At 35.7% G+C, this 18,187-nt stretch overlaps 1 protein-coding gene across 2 annotated transcripts in view; it reads left to right on the forward strand.

Moving 5' to 3' along the window:
* Positions 1-3,130: 3,130 nt before the first annotated feature.
* Positions 3,131-18,187, forward strand: part of LOC148941629 (putative fatty acyl-CoA reductase CG5065) — a 72,115-nt gene continuing 57,058 nt past the window's right edge. For both annotated transcript variants that reach the window (XM_089104408.1, XM_089104409.1), the window contains exon 1: positions 3,131-3,339. In XM_089104408.1, the coding sequence (XP_088960534.1) occupies positions 3,148-3,339 (192 nt within the window). In that variant the 5' untranslated portion in view covers positions 3,131-3,147. The remainder of the gene's footprint in view (positions 3,340-18,187) is intronic.

Consider the following 18,187-nt stretch of genomic DNA (forward strand, 5'->3'; position numbering starts at 1 on the left):
TGGTCCAGGGTCCGAAGACACACAAAGGCCTAGAAATCTTATCCAATTTTGAATTTTAGAAATTTATGGTTTCTATAAAACTATTAATCTTTTCAATTTTGGGATCCCCCTCCCTTTGGAAAGCACCCCAAATCCTGCAAACATACCTGAATATTTGCAAAAGTACATCCAAAAACAAGAAACTTGGTAAACAAGAAAATATCCCTGGAAAACTGAAAAAAAAATAATAATTCAAAAACCCCTGTAGTGTATTGAAAATTATTTAAGCCAATTTTGTCTTATGTCTAGAGTAAAATGTCTCAAAATATATTGTACCCAATTATTTTGCCACGGCCATAATGCCATCCGTATGTATGTGTTTTTCCCTAATAGATATCAATTATGTTCACTGAAATACAAGACAAGGAAAGGGACCGAAATTATTTGCTTTGGCGCTCACAGAAAGTATAAAAAATTATGATACTACATTTCTTGTCTGTTGCTAATTTCTTTATCTTCAGATTTTGTGCAATAATACAAATTTTATGCAAAGCTGGTAATTTTACACAAACTTATTAAATTCTTAGCAAATTTTAATGGTTCTAATGCTGGCAAATACTGGTCAAGCTCTCTTGACCGCTCTGTATTCCGTAAAAAAAAATGTCAAAAAATAAAATTCAAACTTACCGATTGAATAGCTAAAAATTGATAGAAAATTGGTATATTCGACTAAATTTATGTTGTACAAAAAAAAAGTCTTTTCAAACATTTTTAAATTCTCTGATGATTTTTCTTAGAAAGTTCAGAATAAGATTTCAAGAAGATGCATTTGTAAAGGAAGTTTATGAAGGATGATGAATTTGAGCTGAAGATGGAGAACCAGGAAAGGAAAGCATTGACAGACTTTAAGCTAGTGTTAGCAGGTTTCCTAGGAAAAAAGGCCAAAATACAAAAATATTTTTGCCAATATGTTAAATAACTACAAACTCATAGTAGTTAGGTACATAAGCGCCAATTTCAGTAAGCTTTGTGCATGGTATGGTAAAGCACTTAAATTGGCAGACATATGTATAAAAATACGGGGACCCGGACAGGGGGCAGAACCACGTTTTTTGAGCGCGTTTTTCCGCGCGGAAAACCGTGTATTTTTAAATTGAAGGATTCGGACGTTTATAGGGTGGTTAATTCGAGTCTGCTGATTCTGAAGATGTGCCCACTTTTGAAATCATATGAGTGGTTCTCGAGTTATCATCAATTTCATCATCGTGGGTCGTACTCTTTTCTGTATACTGAGGTAGTAGATGCACTTAGGTATCTTTCATGGTTAAATCGAGTATGTTGAGTCTGAAAATGTGCTTACTTTTAATATCCAACCATCCGTTACTCAGTTATCATCGCTTTCATCATCGCCGGGTGTAGAATGTCTTTCACTTGTACATAAAAAATGCTGATATGAAACACGTCTATTTTATGATTTTCCTAAAATCGTTAACCTCATTTTGTAGACAAACCTTACTTGCTGCAAAAAAACTAGCGTTATTTTCAAAATCAGCGCAAGAAAATACTTAAAAATGAGTCACTAAAACTAAACCAATTATTTTTTTTACATGCCTGTGTTTTCTTTCTTCAATAAAATATGGCTTAGTTAGAGAGTACTAACTTTTTTCAACTGAAATTTTGCACTTTTTCATTTCCATCTTTGTTTTTTTTTTTCCGGTAGTATCAGATTTATCAAACAGTTCGTGGCAACGAACTCCAAGTAAGGAGTGATGCGGCTCAATAGTAACAAAAACTCTAGGAAAACGGAGTCTCGATGATAATAGAAAATTTGATTTCCCATCAAATTTTGATCCTTATTCAAAACATATAAAATCCATCAGATTTAATGTTACCCATCAAATGTTACGAGCCTGAGAAGATTTGCCCAATTTTTAAAAACAGGCAAAAACACCAAGTGATCACAATGAAAATCACACCATCAGATTCAGCATATCAGAGAACCCTACTATTTATGTTTCGAGCTCCTATATACAAAATGTGGAATTTTGCATTTTTGCCAGAAGAAAGGTCCCGGATACTTGTTTATTTGTTATTGTCTTGTGTATGTTCTTCCCACGGGTGATCGTATCGAATCAAAGATCCTAGAAGATTGGGAGACGGCTCATTTGATGGGAAATCAAAAGTTCTAGTGTCCTTTTTAAGTGAACAAATATATTGGAGGCCAGCTAGCCCCCCTTCCATGCCGCTTTTTTCTCCAAAGTCGTCTAATCAAAATTTTGGGATAGCCATTTTGTTCAGCATACGCAAATAATCTAATAACTATGTCTTTGAGGATGACCCCGCGGAGGAAGAGCTGCAAGCTATGAACTTTGCCCATCGTTTACATATAGTAGGCCTATTGGTTATCTGGAAGCATACACATTTTTTCGGTGGGGAGGGGGGGGGGTTTCTGGCAATAGCTGATTTTCTTATATTACTTACAAGCGACCAGAAATTAAATAAATAAAAAAATCAACTGAAAGTAAGGAGCAACATTGAAACTTAAAACGAACAGCATACTCCTCAATATCTCGTTCTTTTCGCTAAAGTTTTTTTTTTAGAACGCTTAAAAAAGATTGTTATTCTAATTTAACGGTCCCTTGTGTTTCAGGAGTCATTCTTAAATAATTGGAACATAAGGCAAACTTTAGCGTAAAGAGTGAGATATTCAGTAGAATGCAATCCACCTCATATGCGCAATAATTTCAGTTTATTTTACGTTTTTATTTTACTTCTCACTTTCAGTTGAATTATTTTCTTTATTTAATTTCAAAGTAGAACCACATAACTTTCAATTAGCGGGAATCTGATTTAAATGTACCTGTTTTCAGATCCCTTGAGATTCCTCTTAGTATAGGCTTTACTACATAAATTTTACTTGGGGTAAAACCCCTTGTGTGAAACTACGAACACTTGTTGAACCTGAAAATTTCTGGAAAAGACTGTCTAAAACGGACCACTTTCTTAGTAATTATTTAAAGGGAGTCACTTCCTGTATCTTCTACTTGCACTTTCTTTAACTTGGGTAGGGTTCATCGCATTGCTACCCGCGCGGGTACTAAAAACTTGCAATCATTAACATTTCACGTTTTAGGAAAGTAGTAATCAAACATAAGCATTTAAGACAAGATGGAATCTGAAATAGCTGAGTTTTACCGTGATCGATCTATATTTGTAACTGGAGGCACTGGATTTTTTGGAAAGATTTTGATCGAAAAGTTACTGCGAAGCTGCCCAGGATTAAAAAATATATACGTTTTGATACGTACAAAAGCGGGACAAGATGCTAAAAATAGATTACAGGATTTGCTATCATCCCGAGTAAGTACTTAATAGCCGTATCCAGCAGTTTCTTAAGACTTGAGTAAAACTTTAATGAGAATTAAACTTTTACAAAAAATCTTGGTAAATTTTTCGTTATTAATATTATTGACTTATGAATAAAGTAAATATATCACCCGATGCCTTTTTTATGCTCTTTCCAAATATAATAATCATTTTTGTTATAAATGAATTTTACCCCCACCTCAAAATATAACGGTTCAGGTTTTATAGGCCTATTAACATAATGGGGGGTGGGGTGGGGAAAAGTTTAACTGACATTTATATCAAAAGTAAAATTACCATTACCCCCTAATTAGTAAATATATAGCCTACCCTGAATTGGTATATATGGGGCTGGGGGGTAAAATTCATTTGCGACAAAAATGATTATTATATTTGGAAAGAGCATAAACAAAGGCATCAAGTGGTATGTTTACTTCATTCGTAAGCCAATAATATGAATAACGAAAAATTTACCGAAGTTTTTGCGATGAGTTCAAATATAGGCTAGCCTAGCCTATACAAATTTGGATAGGTACTTGTTTAGTACCCAGTAAACACGCGAGAAAGAAAGCATCAAAATCTCAAAGATGCTGTATGAAAATCAGGTTTTCGCTGACTAGTGGAGGTATTGGTCACTTCGTGACAAAGATTTAGACTTTAGTTTTTTGGCGTTGAAGTGGCAAAAAAAAGGCACCTAGGTTAGGTTCCGTATTTAATATATGCTATGCTTTACCCTCCACCCCCTAATGTGCAAATATATAGCCAAAATTTGTTTCTGAACTATTATATTTTTATCATGCTTTGTTTTATTTCAATAGCATTAACCCAACTTCACTTCTAGTGTGTTTACTGTATACTAAACAAGTACCTTTAGATATATAATTTCGGAGACGATTCCATTGATTACCTTTGGTCAAGCTGACCACACTACTCGATGCCCTTTTTATGCTCTTACCATAAAATACTAGTCTCACTCGCAAACCCAATTTAAAGCCCTTAAATTGATAATTTTGCAGGGCTAGGGCTCCTCTGAAAGAAGCGTGCTAATAAAATATAAATAGCAGAGTCAGGTTTTTTATTTTATGCTCTTTTTTGATATCTTAGTCCCTTTTTTGACATTACACCCGACCCGTCCAAGTGGTTCCATATTAAGCCCTAATAATATATTTCTTTCCTGTCTTTCATCTCATGGTGCGCTGTATAACGTATAGCTCAATTCTTGACTAGCCTAGATCAAATGCAGTTTTGCTTGAGTGATTACAACATAATTGTGGATAAAAATATTATTTGAAAATATTTAAGAAATGGGAGGAAACGTATGAATCTGATAGAAATATACTGGGTATTATCCTACTACTATTAACAACTCACTGTAGCACCAAGCAGCCTAATGCCAACACAGCTACGCCCGCTGATCCTCCATCCCAATCTATTCAAACCCTCCTTCTTTTCACCCCCCCCCCCCAGGAAGTTCCATTTTCCAGAGCCCCCATGCTTCAGAACCATACTTGACCACTGTCGTCATCATAGCTTCCAATATTCTAATCGGCACTTATTATGAATCCAGTAGTCACGCGATAAATGAAGTCTCATTAATGCTAATGAAATGAAACAAAACAGGATAAAAATATAATAGTTCAGAAACAAATTTGGGGTATATATTTGCACATTAGCGGTGGGAGGTGTGAGTAAAGCATAGCTTATATTAAATACGTAACCTAACCTAGGTACCTTTTAGTCCGCCTAAACCCCCAAAAACTAAAGTTTAAATATAGTTCCCGGAGTGGGAAATTCTTTGTACAGCGTCTCATATGAATTTCCGGGTAATGCCGCAATACAATTCTCGCGTGACTACCCAATTCTTATTAAGTACCTTCTAATCTTGGTTTGCAGACTTATCTTCTTATTCTTCCCAACTTTTTTCAACTGTCAAAACACACCCTGGGCCTTAACTGTTCTACTTTTAACATATTCGCTGCATCCACCAGCTTTACTAGCAACACTACATTAGTAAGTAAAACTGTCCACTTGATTGATCTTCTCGTTACTCATCACCTTTTCATCTTCACTTGTACCTAGTCGTTGCGACTTAGTCGTCTTAACATTAATTTTTAAACCAATTCTTGCATCCTGAACTCGCAAAACCTCTAAAAGTTCATTCATTTTGCTCACACTTTCATATAGGATGCTTAAATCATCATAATAATCTAAGTCCAGGAGAGTTTTTCCTCCCCATGTGATTCCGTATTCTCCCATTGCTTTAGCTGTGCTCCTTAAGATAAAGTCCATCAAAAGGAACCGTATAAAGGGGGATAGACCGCAACCCTGCTCAACTCTTGATTTAATACGAAACCAGCTGCTAACCTCATTTCCTACCTTAACCGCAGCAAGGCTCTTATCCCGAATAGCACTAATCACTTTAGTGTATTTGTCTGGTATACCATACAAGGATTACACCGTTTTAGTGTTCTCCTATACTTTTTATGTATCCTAGGACTGTATCTGAGACCATCAGGGGGGGGGGGGTATGGGCGCCCATAAGCTGAATTCCAGGGGGGCAAACCTCGTCTAATTGACACTTTTAATGCTATATAATAGAAATCTCAGAACGAAAATATAAAAACAAGGCAGCATCATTCAGCCAGGGGGGGGGGGCGGGAGCCTTCCCCTGCCCCCCCATATGGGCGCCCATGGGGGGGGGGGTGAAATAATCGAGATTCAAGAAACAAAACCATAAATGTTGCAGTTCCATCGGCTAGTTATATTACAAAATAACAAGAAAATGGAGACTACTTCTGATAACAACATCAGAAAACTTTACAATGAACTAAGACCATAAAAATAATAAATAAGAATTGGTTTTCTGGGCATTGATTAGTATAATAAATATTCTAAAGGCTTATCACTTTGCAAAAACAAAACAAATAATTCACAATTAACAAAAAAAACAATACACCATATTATACCCATGCATATTAAGGTTCCACATACGGTCCTGCTATTCCTAAGGAGTTTGTTCGCTGCCGTCGTAGTTGTGTCTTTTTAAAAAGCAGCTTAAATTACTTAAAATAGGGTTTATTCACTGATGGTGTAAATGTATCCCTACCTCTCCTAAAAAATAAAACAGATATAGCCCTGGCCTATTAACCAAATTTTGATGATTTTGTGGGTTTACCATTATTCTTTTGTGCTTTACTTCTCATCAGCATTTCACCGTAATGTCAAAAAGTAAATCCAAAAATATATAAAATAAATGAAGGTACTTTTGCACATAGTTTACTGCTTAATTAGGCCCCGTTGAGGGAGGGGGCTGGGAGCAATTGCAACGGGAGCGATAATTGTATTTGGAAAGATAATTGAAATGGGGGTGCTACCGTTTCGAACAACCGTCACAAGCACTAGGCCTAAACTTAATTTTGTTGACAAGGAAAATCCGTCAGAACCACTACCCATCAGGAAATTGAAATTCAGATCATTAAACCGTCAGCTCATGAAAAGTTATAGACGCCACTCGTTAGAAGGTCGCTAATGGTACAGTCGAAACGCCATAGCATCTAAAAAATTTAGATTTTATGACGTGTCGATGTTATGACTGTCGACGTTCTGACGGTTAGTGATTCTGACAGATTTTCGTTATGAAAAAAATTTAGATGTTATGACGTGTCGATATTATGACTGTCGGTTCTGACGGATTTTCGCTAAGTAAAATTTTTTATAAGTTCATATAATAGTAATAATCACAGTACATCTGATAAACACATAATGGTTGTGTATTTTTACATAAGGGGGGTGGGCGTAAGACCAACCAAATATTAATAGCTATACTTCACCTACTACAGGCACCTCCCCCCTAAACCCTAAAAACCTAAAGTTTCAAAATTTTAGATGTTATAAAAAAAAATTTAGATGTTATGATGTGTCGATGCTATGACTGTCGACGTTCTGACGGGTAGCGATTTTGACTTGTCGTTGTTATGACTGTCGACGTTGCGACGGTTACTGGTTCTGACGGATTTTTTGTCGATGTTATGACGGATTTTGTCGATGTCCTGGCGTTAGTGCTCCTCACAGTTAGATGTCATAACGCCTTCCCATTGAAATGGGAATCAAACGGAATATTGTTTTTCCTATCTGATTTCTGTCTTTTAAGTAACCTTAATCATGTAAAATTCATTACATTGACAATTGATTCTCTAGTCCCCCCCCCCTTTTTTAATGGGATAAATGTAGCCGTGGGCTATATACAAAACTCTGCTTATTTTGTTTCCAAATGGGTATATGTTGACATTCTGAACTAAATGTTGATGAGGGATAAGTAAAAAAGAATTAATGAAAACCTACAAATTCGTTAAACGTTTAGATATAGGCCTAACCTAGGATCATTTTCAGGAATTAGGGGAGGAGGTGGAAAGGATGCAGTTAAACTAGAAGTAACTATGATAATCAAATTAGAAATTCCCTGAATGTAATGAAGTAAGGGTGGCCGACGTTTACCCCCCCCCCCCCGAAAATATCCCTCTGGAAAATAAGGCTTTCCAAAATTGAGAATTTCATTTGAGTTTTATTTTTTTAATTTCCGTAGGGGGAAGGAGTTTTGGTACCTGCGTATTATGCGCCACTCACTCAAGTTTACGCTGTGTAAAATTGGAGAACACACCGCTTTTTTCGTTAGTTTCTTCGTTACGAAATAAATTTTGGCTATAGATTTGCACATTAGGGAGGGCGGGGTGGGGGAGTGGGGTAAAGTATAGCGAGTCTGCATGCACAATGTGTTTGGTACAGTTATTATGCATATTAGATAGATAGATAGGTAAGTGTATTTTAAAGCCAAATATAGGGCCATGAACATAGTAAAAATAACATAAATGAAAAGCAAAAATAACATGAACTTTGATCAGCGATCATCATAAAACACTTAAATGAAACACTACATTAACCTAATAATAGTACTTAATACTGGGAAATACGGTCATTGAAAAACAAACAAACAATTAACACTTGGAAAAACACTTAATGAAACATTTACACGAAACTAAATTTACATATACATAGCTATTCATCCGTAATTTTTTAGTGGCTATATACCTAGAAAGAATTGTTTTCTGACTTCAAAATACTTTACCCCCTCCCCCCTTTTTGTGCAAATATATAGCCCAAATTATATATTTCCCATATATTCTGTCACATGTCTTTGTCTTGTTTCGCGCTAAGCTGAAAGAAACTAATGAAGAAACTGGTTTGTTCTCGAGTTTTAAACAGGGTAAATTTCAGCGAGTGGCGCATAATATACAAATACCCAAATTCTGTCCCCATACGAAAATTAAAAAAATAAAACTCAAATAAAATTCTCAAATTTGAAAATATTTTGTTAAGGATTGTAATATTTTGTGTAAATTTCAAATCAAGCTCCAGTTCATCAACTTTTTCTTGTTTGCGTTTGAGACAATATAAGGAATATTTTCTCAAAATTTAAAATACTAATTACTAATGACGAATATTAATACAATGAAAATAAAAGAAATACTTCAATAAAAATAAATTATAAAAAAATAATTATAAGAAATATTATAATAATTATTTATATATTTTTATTAAAAAAATATTGACAAAATATATTATATATACTATTATTTTAATTATAATAAAAATATTATATTAAAAAAATAGTAAATATAAATATGCAAATAATTAATAATATGAAACTGAATAAAAATTAAAAAATATAAAAAATAATTAATAAAATAAAGAAAATATTTTCTGTGAAAATAAAATCTGATGGCTTGGATTGCTTAAGCGGAAACTTGCACAGTCACATACACCTTTAAGAAATATAAAAATCGTGAGTCAAATTTTTAACGAAAAAGACCTCCATATGGAGTTATGCAGTTTTTGTTTGTAGCGGGTGCCAAATTTAAAAGAGAAAAGACACGTGGATGAAAAATTAGCAAAAAATAAGCTAGAAAAATTTTAGAATATTTAGTTTTCCTTTGAAGGTGTAGTTGTCTTTGGGAATCAGCAGATTGTTAGTGTTTCAGTTTTGACGGACTGAAAGAACTGAAAAATTTAACTGATTAGTTTTGCTTTCTTATTTTCACGGTTCAACGTGGCAACACTGACGAAAATCTGATACTTTCCCTGTAAACCTCATTAATTTTGAAAAACCGAACGAAAAAGGATAGAAAACCACGGTTTTCAGGTGGGTCCAGGGGTAAAAATATTTTATTTCAATGTTTATTCGAAATTATAAAAAGATATAATTAATTAATAAAAACATATAATAATAATATAAATATTAACATAGAAATTATAAAAAAAAATGTAAAAAATAATAAATAAAATATCGTATTACAATCAGTAATTTTGAGATTAAACATGAAATTAGTCATGAAGGAAAAATATAAAATGCTTCTCACAGCAGTATGTCTTCTTCTTCCTTAAACATGCAATATCTCATTTTACTGCTTAAGCGCACAAATGAGAGTTTTCAAGGCCCTCGCGTAATATACAGACTGGTTCTGTAGGTTCGTATGGAATGGCGTTCATGCTTCCATTTGTCTTAATTCACATTCGAACAAAATTAGTTTCTTGGTGAATCTGAAATTTTACATGCTGGTTGCGTGAGGGCATGACAATACTTTTTTTCGTCTTCTTGAGCAACCTATCCCCTCCTGGCAAAATAATCTTTTGCCTGGTATTTATGCAGGTGGGGGCATTACGATTTCTCCAATATGTTCTATATAGCTTTCCAATTTTTTTTTTCAAAAACACGGCCCCACTATTCAAATACCCGCCGTAAAAAGATTTCCTGGTTACGCGTCTGTCAGTGACCACCCAAAATTAGAGGGCTCGCTTCCTCACACATGATTCAGATGTGTGCGCACATGAGGAGTGGTTTACCCAGGAATTGTCCCAAGCTCCCCTCGCCATCCCACTAATTAGGAAAATTTATGCCTGAGATTATATTTTTGGCCACCCTGAGTACACCCCCATGAGAATACACTGATTCACCTTAACCCAAAGTTTTGGGGCATGGCTCACATCGTAATTGACAATACCCCTTCTTTGCAACAGTCGGCACATCTTTAAGGGCAAAACTATCGAGCATTGCGCCATCTACAAGCTGACAAAAGCCAAAAGTAACTGTCCACAGCCTGTGTTTTAGGATAGAGGCGGATCCAAAGGGACAGGAGTAGGGGTGTAAACTCGTAAAATATATGAGGGGGGAGAATAATTTCAATGCTTTTTTTTAATGGAGATAGCAAAAGAATACTTTTTAAAACCTATTGGGTGGACAATTTGTGTTTTTTTTTCTATGAAAATATCATGCAAAGGTTTTTTAGGATCTAGGGGGGCAATTACCCCCTTACCCCGCATTTGGTGTCCCTGATAGAAATATGTAACCTTTTATTTAGAAACGGTGAAAAACTGAGAAGGAATACAGAAAAACCCTCGTTTGAGAAGAAGTTTTCTATAAAATACATTTATGTCTAGGCAATTCAGTGTGGGACCCTGTGTAAACAGTTTGACTACTAAGCTTTCCTTTGCACAGTTTGAAGGACAAAACAATGATTCAATCGATATGAGAACACATGTTTTAAGTTGTCTTCTTATTTTAAGCACAAAGCAAGAGCAAACGTCTTCGTTAGACAATTTTTTGCTATCTCTAAAGGTTCTAAACTATATTGATGAAACATCGTTCTTATAGCAAGAAAGCCGTATATTTGCTCAAACCTTTAGCCTTGTTTTAGCTTTGAGTTCTGGTAATTATAAAAAGTGTACTCTTATTTTAAGCATATAATAGGAGGACAAGTTTTCGGAAGACTATTGTTGATAATCTTTATAAACTACTTTAACGAAATATCGTTCTTATAGCTGGAAAGAATTGTATCTGCCCAAGCCTTTAGCCTTGCTTTAGCTTTGAGTTTTGGAAATTATAATAAGTGTGCTCTTATTTTAAGAACAAAATAGGAGGGCAAGTCTTCGGCAGACAATTGACAACGATTATTAGAATTTGTTTCAAACTATATTGATGAGATATCGTTCTTTTAGCTGGAAAGAATTGTATCTGCCCAAGCCTTTAGCCTTGCTTTAGCTTTGAGTTTTGGAAATTATAATAAGTGTGCTCTTATTTTAAGAACAAAATAGGAGGGTAAGTCTTCGGCAGACAATTGACAACGATTATTAGAATTTGTTTCAAACTATATTGATGAGATATCGTTCTTTTAGCTGGAAAGCATTGTATCTGCCCAAGCCTTTAGCCTTGCTTTAGCTTTGAGTTTTGGAAATTATAATAAGTGTGCTCTTATTTTAAGAACAAAATAGGAGGGCAAGTCTTCGGCAGACAATTGACAACGATTATTAGAATTTGTTTCAAACTATATTGATGAGATATCGTTCTTTTAGCTGGAAAGCATTGTATCTGCCCAAGCCTTTAGCCTTGCTTTAGCTTTGAGTTTTGGAAATTATAATAAGTGTGCTCTTATTTTAAGAACAAAATAGGAGGGCAAGTCTTAGGCAGACAATTGACAACGATTATTAGAATTTGTTTCAAACTATATTGATGAGATATCGTTCTTTTAGCTAGAAAGCGTTTTATTTGTCCAGAGATTTGGCCCCGCTTTGGGTTCAATAAATTATAAGAAATGGGGTTTAAGCACAGAGCCAGATTACTCGTCTTCAGCAGACCTCAGAGAGGTCTGACCTCTTCGGCAGACCTCTGTTAAGATCCAAAAAAAAAAAATTTAAACTGTATCGATGGAATTTCCATCTTTTAGCGGGAAAGCGTTGTGTTAGCCGACCTTTAGCTTTGCTTAGCTTTGAATTTTATTAGGTTTGACAGTTTCATTGTACCCTCGTTTTGTGCTTTCTGCATTTTTTTTCCTCTCCTTGATTACCGGATATATATCAGCAGTCTCTCCAGGAAAAGCCGCTCAGAATAACTTCGAGTCAGATTTTTAACCTTCAAAAAAGATTTCAGTGTGTAAAAATAATAAACTAAAATACAATGTTGGAAGATGGAAGTAATCCCCAAGATTGACACTCAAGGTAGCTGAAAAGATCAGTGACCAGAACTAGACATTCAGGATCCTATTTGTAAAGGCAGTGAAAAAAAAGACGACTCCTGTTTTCATAACAGATGGAAAAACACGGTTGCCAAAAACAAGGAGTGGCAAAACCTAATTGGCGGACTTTCAATATGATATGAAATTATAAGCTAGGCTGTGATGAAAATTGTTCTCAGAAAGTGGCCAAACTTAGGAATGTTGAGGAAGTATTTTTTTTTTTCTCAAAGTTGGTTCTTGGATAGTCGGTTCCTTGAATCCTTCTTATGCTGAATAACTCTTGTTATTTTCTTAGCATAAGTCACCATTTTGAAAAAAAGTGGCGTAGCTTACAACCTCACTCCTGTCCCAATGCAGGGAAGAAGATCTATTGCTAGTGATTCTGGCTACTAAACTCTTAGAATTTATTTGTATTGCAGCTCAAATATTAAGACGAAGGGATACCTCAGTAATTTCAGCAGCAAGCCCTATGCTCTTTATTTCTGTTATTTAATTGTTTTATTTAATAAATTCAAGATTAATATTTAAGTAAACTCTGTTGTGAAAGTGTTCAGGGGGTCGTTGGCTACCCCCACAAATCACCAGTTGTTTACGATTTTTCCAATGATTTCTTATTTCTGCACAATTTGTTTGTTTTTGTCCTTTTTTCCTCAAAATTATCCTCCTCCCCTTCCTCCCGATTAATCCTGTATGAATACGTCCATTACAATTAGCATTTATAAATAACGTACATATCTCGAGAAGAGATCTCTAAGAAGCTTGGATGCATCAAAAGAGAATGGATATGGAAACAGGACCAGAGACATAGCGGCCATGCCACCACTTTCTCGTTTGGTGTTTCATGGAAAAAAAAAATCAAAGAGTATGGATAACCCTTAAGAGGGGAAACTAGCACTAGTGTCAGCAAAAAAAACCATCGACGCCATCTACCGTCTGGTTGCACCTGGGATTTTTTCAAGCTTTGCGATGGTTTTTCTGCCAGGGACTGAGATCACTTATTGCTACACTAATTTTATCAACTGCCCAAATTAAATTAATTATTCTTATTATTACACTGATAAACGGTAGTATTGCCAAACGCTAGATGACGTTGAAAGTTTTTTTTGTCGACACTATCGCCAGTTCCCACTCTTGTAAGTTACCCATACTCTTTTGACAAAATGCCAAATAAGTCAACCAACTGGAAACGATATGGTACTTATTTAGTATCCAGTAAACACGCGAGAAGTTCATTTTGGTTAATGCTAATGAAATAAAGCAAAGCATGATAGAAATATAATTTTTCAGAAACAAATTTGAGGGGCTAGGGGTAAAGCTTGGTATATACTGAATACGTAAGCTAACCTAACCTAGGTACCTTTTTTGCCCCTTCAACCCAAGAAAAACTAAAGTTTAAATCTGTCAGGGAGTGAGCAATAACTCACTAGGCAGTGAAAACCTGTTTTTCATACAGCATCTTTGAGATTTCGATGCGGTCTTTCTCGCGTGTTGGCCGGATACTAAATAAGGGCCAACAATGTTTACCTAACATTTGATCTTCTTTCATGTTTGTTCATTAACTCCGATGAAACGCGGCTTAAGATCGATCCAGCCTCGAAGACTCAGTCTTGTATACCTAAGACAAGAAGTTCACAGCCCTTCAATGACGATTAAATTTATAGTCCAATGCGTTGAAATTGTGTGAAGTGTGAAAAGTTTGCATTTCGAAGTTTGAAGAAAGACCTTCTGTGGAAAACAAATATGAAAAGGGAAAGTTTATTCGGATGAAAGTAGTTTCATAGAAAGTAATAAAAAAAATAATAAAATAAAAATAATGGTTAACAGATCGTTATTATTCTAAATAAGGACAATATTTGATACTTTCCCATTATACGGGCATTTCTAAAAAGTCAAGTTTGGTTAATGCTAATGAAATAAAATAAAATAGGCTTAATATTTAATAATATATAAACAAATTCTGGCTATATATTTGCGCATTAAGAGGAGGGGGGGGTAAAGCATAGCATATATTAAATACGTAACTTAACCCAAACTAACCTAGGTACCTCCCCCCCCCTAAACCCCAAAAAACAACAGTTTAAATATCATATACGCAAGGAAAACCACGCTATGCATTCCATTACTCTGAAGCCGTCTATTAAATTAACCCGTCAAAAACGGGTTTTCGTGACTGGTTCCTTCAAAAGTGCCCATATAATGGGAAAGTACCCAGTATTTTTCCATAGGCTTCTTCAATTTGTGTATTTTTTTTTATTTACTGATAAATTGTCAAATGGAGTAGATTATACGAGCTAAATAGCAATGAATGGAACATAAACTGCAGAGAAATATGATTGAAATATAATATTTTTTTCAGAGCTCTGCAATAGACAGACCTGCTAGTACAAAATCATTATCTGTGTATAAAACTGTTGAAAGTTCATATTTACGCAGAACTCTTCCTACATTTCAGCTCACTATAAAGGTTTATTCGTCTGAAGCTTCTGACGAGATTAAATTAAAAAAACACAAAAAATTTCAGCTAAAAGTAAGGAGCAACATTAAAACTTAAAATTAACAGGTATTATTACGTATATGAGGGGGTTTCCCCCTCCTCAACACCTCGCTCTTCACGCTAAAGTTTTTCGGCACATTTAAAAAAGTTACTCGTTGTTCTAATTAAACCGCCCTTGTCTTTCACTAGTCGTTTTTAATGAATTGGAAAAACATTTAAAGTTTAGCATAAAGAGCAAGGCTTTGAGGAGGGGGGAAATATTCTTCGTATACGTAATTTCTGTTCATTTTAAGTTTTAATGTTCGTCCTAACTTTGAGCTGAGAAAACTTGTTTTTTTATTTAATGTCTGAGCGTTTTTTAAATAACGCCAGGAAATCTGGCGAAAAACCCTTTCCCTCTGGACCATTCAATCCTGGTGGAAATTTACCCCGGAAAATTACCCTTAACATGTCCACGCGTAAAATTGAGTCGGTAAAGAGAAAGCAAGACATATAAAGACATTTCGAAATAGCTATCTCAGAATTTTGATCTGATGATTTAGGGAAAAAAGTAGCGTGAGAGGGGGCCTAGTGGCCCTCCAATGTTTTTTGGTCACTTTAAAAGGGCACTATAACTTTCAATTCCCGTTAGAATGAGCCCCCTCTCGATGCTCTAGGCCCACTGGGTCGATATGATCGCCCCTGGAAAAAAAAAAATAATAAACACGCATCCGTCATCTTTCTTCTGGCAAAAAATACAAAATTCCACATTTTCCCAGATAGGAGCTTGAAACCGATATAGTAGGGTTCTCTGATATGCTCAATCTGACGGTGTGATTTCATTCAGATTCTATGGCTTTTAGCGGATGTTTACCCCTTTTTTCGAAAAGCAGACAAATTTTCTCAGGCTCGTAATTTTTGATGGGTAAGAGAAAACTTAATGAAGCTTCTATATTTGAAATCAGTTTAGAAATCCAATTATTGTGATATAATAATTCGCATCAAAATTTTGTTTTGTACAGTTTCGGTTACTGTTGATCCGGTTCGCTCCTTTTTTACAGTTAACCACGTACTGTTTGATATTTTAGAAATCTCGTCACTCCGCGTCAAATTTAGACTCTTCGATAACAATGTTCTGCCGATTCTAGCGTATGCTGGCGAATCCTGGAATATTAATTTTGATCAAGAGCGTCGGTCTTTGAAAATGCATGTCTCAGAAGAATCCTGAACATACACCGGAAAGATCGGACCTCAAATGTTGAGATCCAAAAAAATGAGCAATCAGCCTCCTGTGACAAATATCCTCCACCAGCGTCGATGGCAACATTTTGGCCATGTCTTGAGAATGGGGAACCTTAGAAGTTCTAAGATTGTTTTAAGGTAATCTTACAGTGGCAACCTGTAGAATCGAGAGGGAAGGGTCGTCCCTTCCTTCGGAAGGGATTCTTCATCCCTTCCTACGTGCGACACGCTACTTCGCACATACCAGATTTCTGCTCTCTTAACAAGTTCCTGCAACCCGAGTGGGAAGATGTGCTGCTGGCTGCAGCAGCCTACCGCGAAGACTGGAGACTCCTTGTCGATGCCCTAGATGCCTCTGGAGACACAGAAGGGTATAAGGTATTGTGCCGACAAAAATGTAAAGGGTAAGCGGCTCATGCTTGCCATAATTATCAACCAGTAATGTCTAACGTGTCCACCGTATCTTTCAGCAGTGCCAACTTATGAAAATGTAGGTGATGGGGGGAGGAGGGGTAAGAATTTTTTCCCATGAAGATAAAAAAAATGCATCTTTCGGAATATAATTGTGACCCGGGTGCCATCATAAGGAGTAGACTGGCCATAATATCTCCCATGTGGCACCCCTGCTGCCACCTACAACTTTTTTTAACACCATATATGAGCACGAGAACCACGTGGTTTATGGTTTTTTGTCAATGAGAATTTGAAAAACAGGAATTTTGTCACATTTATGTATGTTTTCATGGATGGTTATGTGTGTTGGTCGATTTATTTGATGCTTTTCATGGATGTTTAATGGTTTTTGTCAGTGAGAATTTGAAAAACAGGGACTTTGTCACATTTATGGATGTCAACAGCAATTCATGTCTGTTATATGGTTTTCTCAGTGAGAATGAAAAAACAGGAATTTTCTCACATGGAACGTGCATGCTAGGGATGAATGTCAAGGTGTCCTGGAATAGGAAACAGGAAGTACATGCATCCTTCTCAACCAATCAGTGAGTCAGATACATCCTCCTTCTCAGCCAATCAGAGGGCTGGTTACATATGATTTCCCCGTTACATAACAATTCGCCCTTGAGATTTCGTATATAACGGACATGCAATGTGATTAAATTATCAGAAATTTCCAGAACACAATGGATAGAACACATGAAATTATTGATGAACTTGAAGCCTTGGCAGCCACAATTAGCAATGTAAGTTCTGTTTTCATTTTTTATTTTCAAAATAAAATTGTTTTCCGTGGTCACCCTCTACCATATTCGGGTAAACCCCCCCCCCCCGATACAAACGTCCGTATATGATGTTTATACTCGATAAAAAGTGTAAAATATGCTCTTTTTTTCGATACGTAAACCCCATCCTTCCTTCCCCCTCTGTTTACGACCTTAATTCTAGCAAAAAGAAATAATTTTCTTTCGTTAAATTTATGCAATTTTAAGTGTCTATATCCTAGCTAAAAGCGACCATTGACTTCCGTCACTGTTGTTATTAACCAAACCTGGTTTTGACATAATGCTCTACGCGAGGCCTAAAATTAGCTGTCACCCTTTTAAAGCACTTCCTGTAAAAGGTTTCTCAGATCAAAATGGGATGTTTTTCTCCTATCAAATTAAAACGGTTTCATGCAGACAATTAAGCTAGGCCTATGCAACCTGTATAGAAGTAGAGAAACAAGTTATTTTCGAATTATGGGTCTAACAATATCCCCCGCCCTCCCCCAGTGTCTTACAACCCCAAATTCTCGCAAAAAGAAATACCATTTTGATAAATTCCTTCCTTCTATATTTCCAGCTAAATCCCCCCCCACCACTCTAATACAAACATCACTTTGCAATGAAAACGAAAATATATTCTTTTACCATCGAAAGCTAACCACCGCAAAAAGAAATACATTTTCTCAAATTTATTCTTGCTCTGTGACACCCGTCGCTATTAAGCCGCTAACTTGACAATACATTTCCGCAAGCATATAATTACTTTGTCACCCTTTTTCCGGTTTTGTTTACAAACGCGGTCAAGTCAATGGAACTATTCGTCTGTCAAATTAAACAGTTTTAAG

The sequence above is a fragment of the Artemia sp. Qi Xiang Cuo genome, chromosome 18 (assembly GCF_049724085.1).
Source record: "Artemia sp. Qi Xiang Cuo chromosome 18, ASM4972408v1, whole genome shotgun sequence".
Lineage (NCBI taxonomy): Eukaryota > Metazoa > Arthropoda > Branchiopoda > Anostraca > Artemiidae > Artemia > Artemia sp. Qi Xiang Cuo.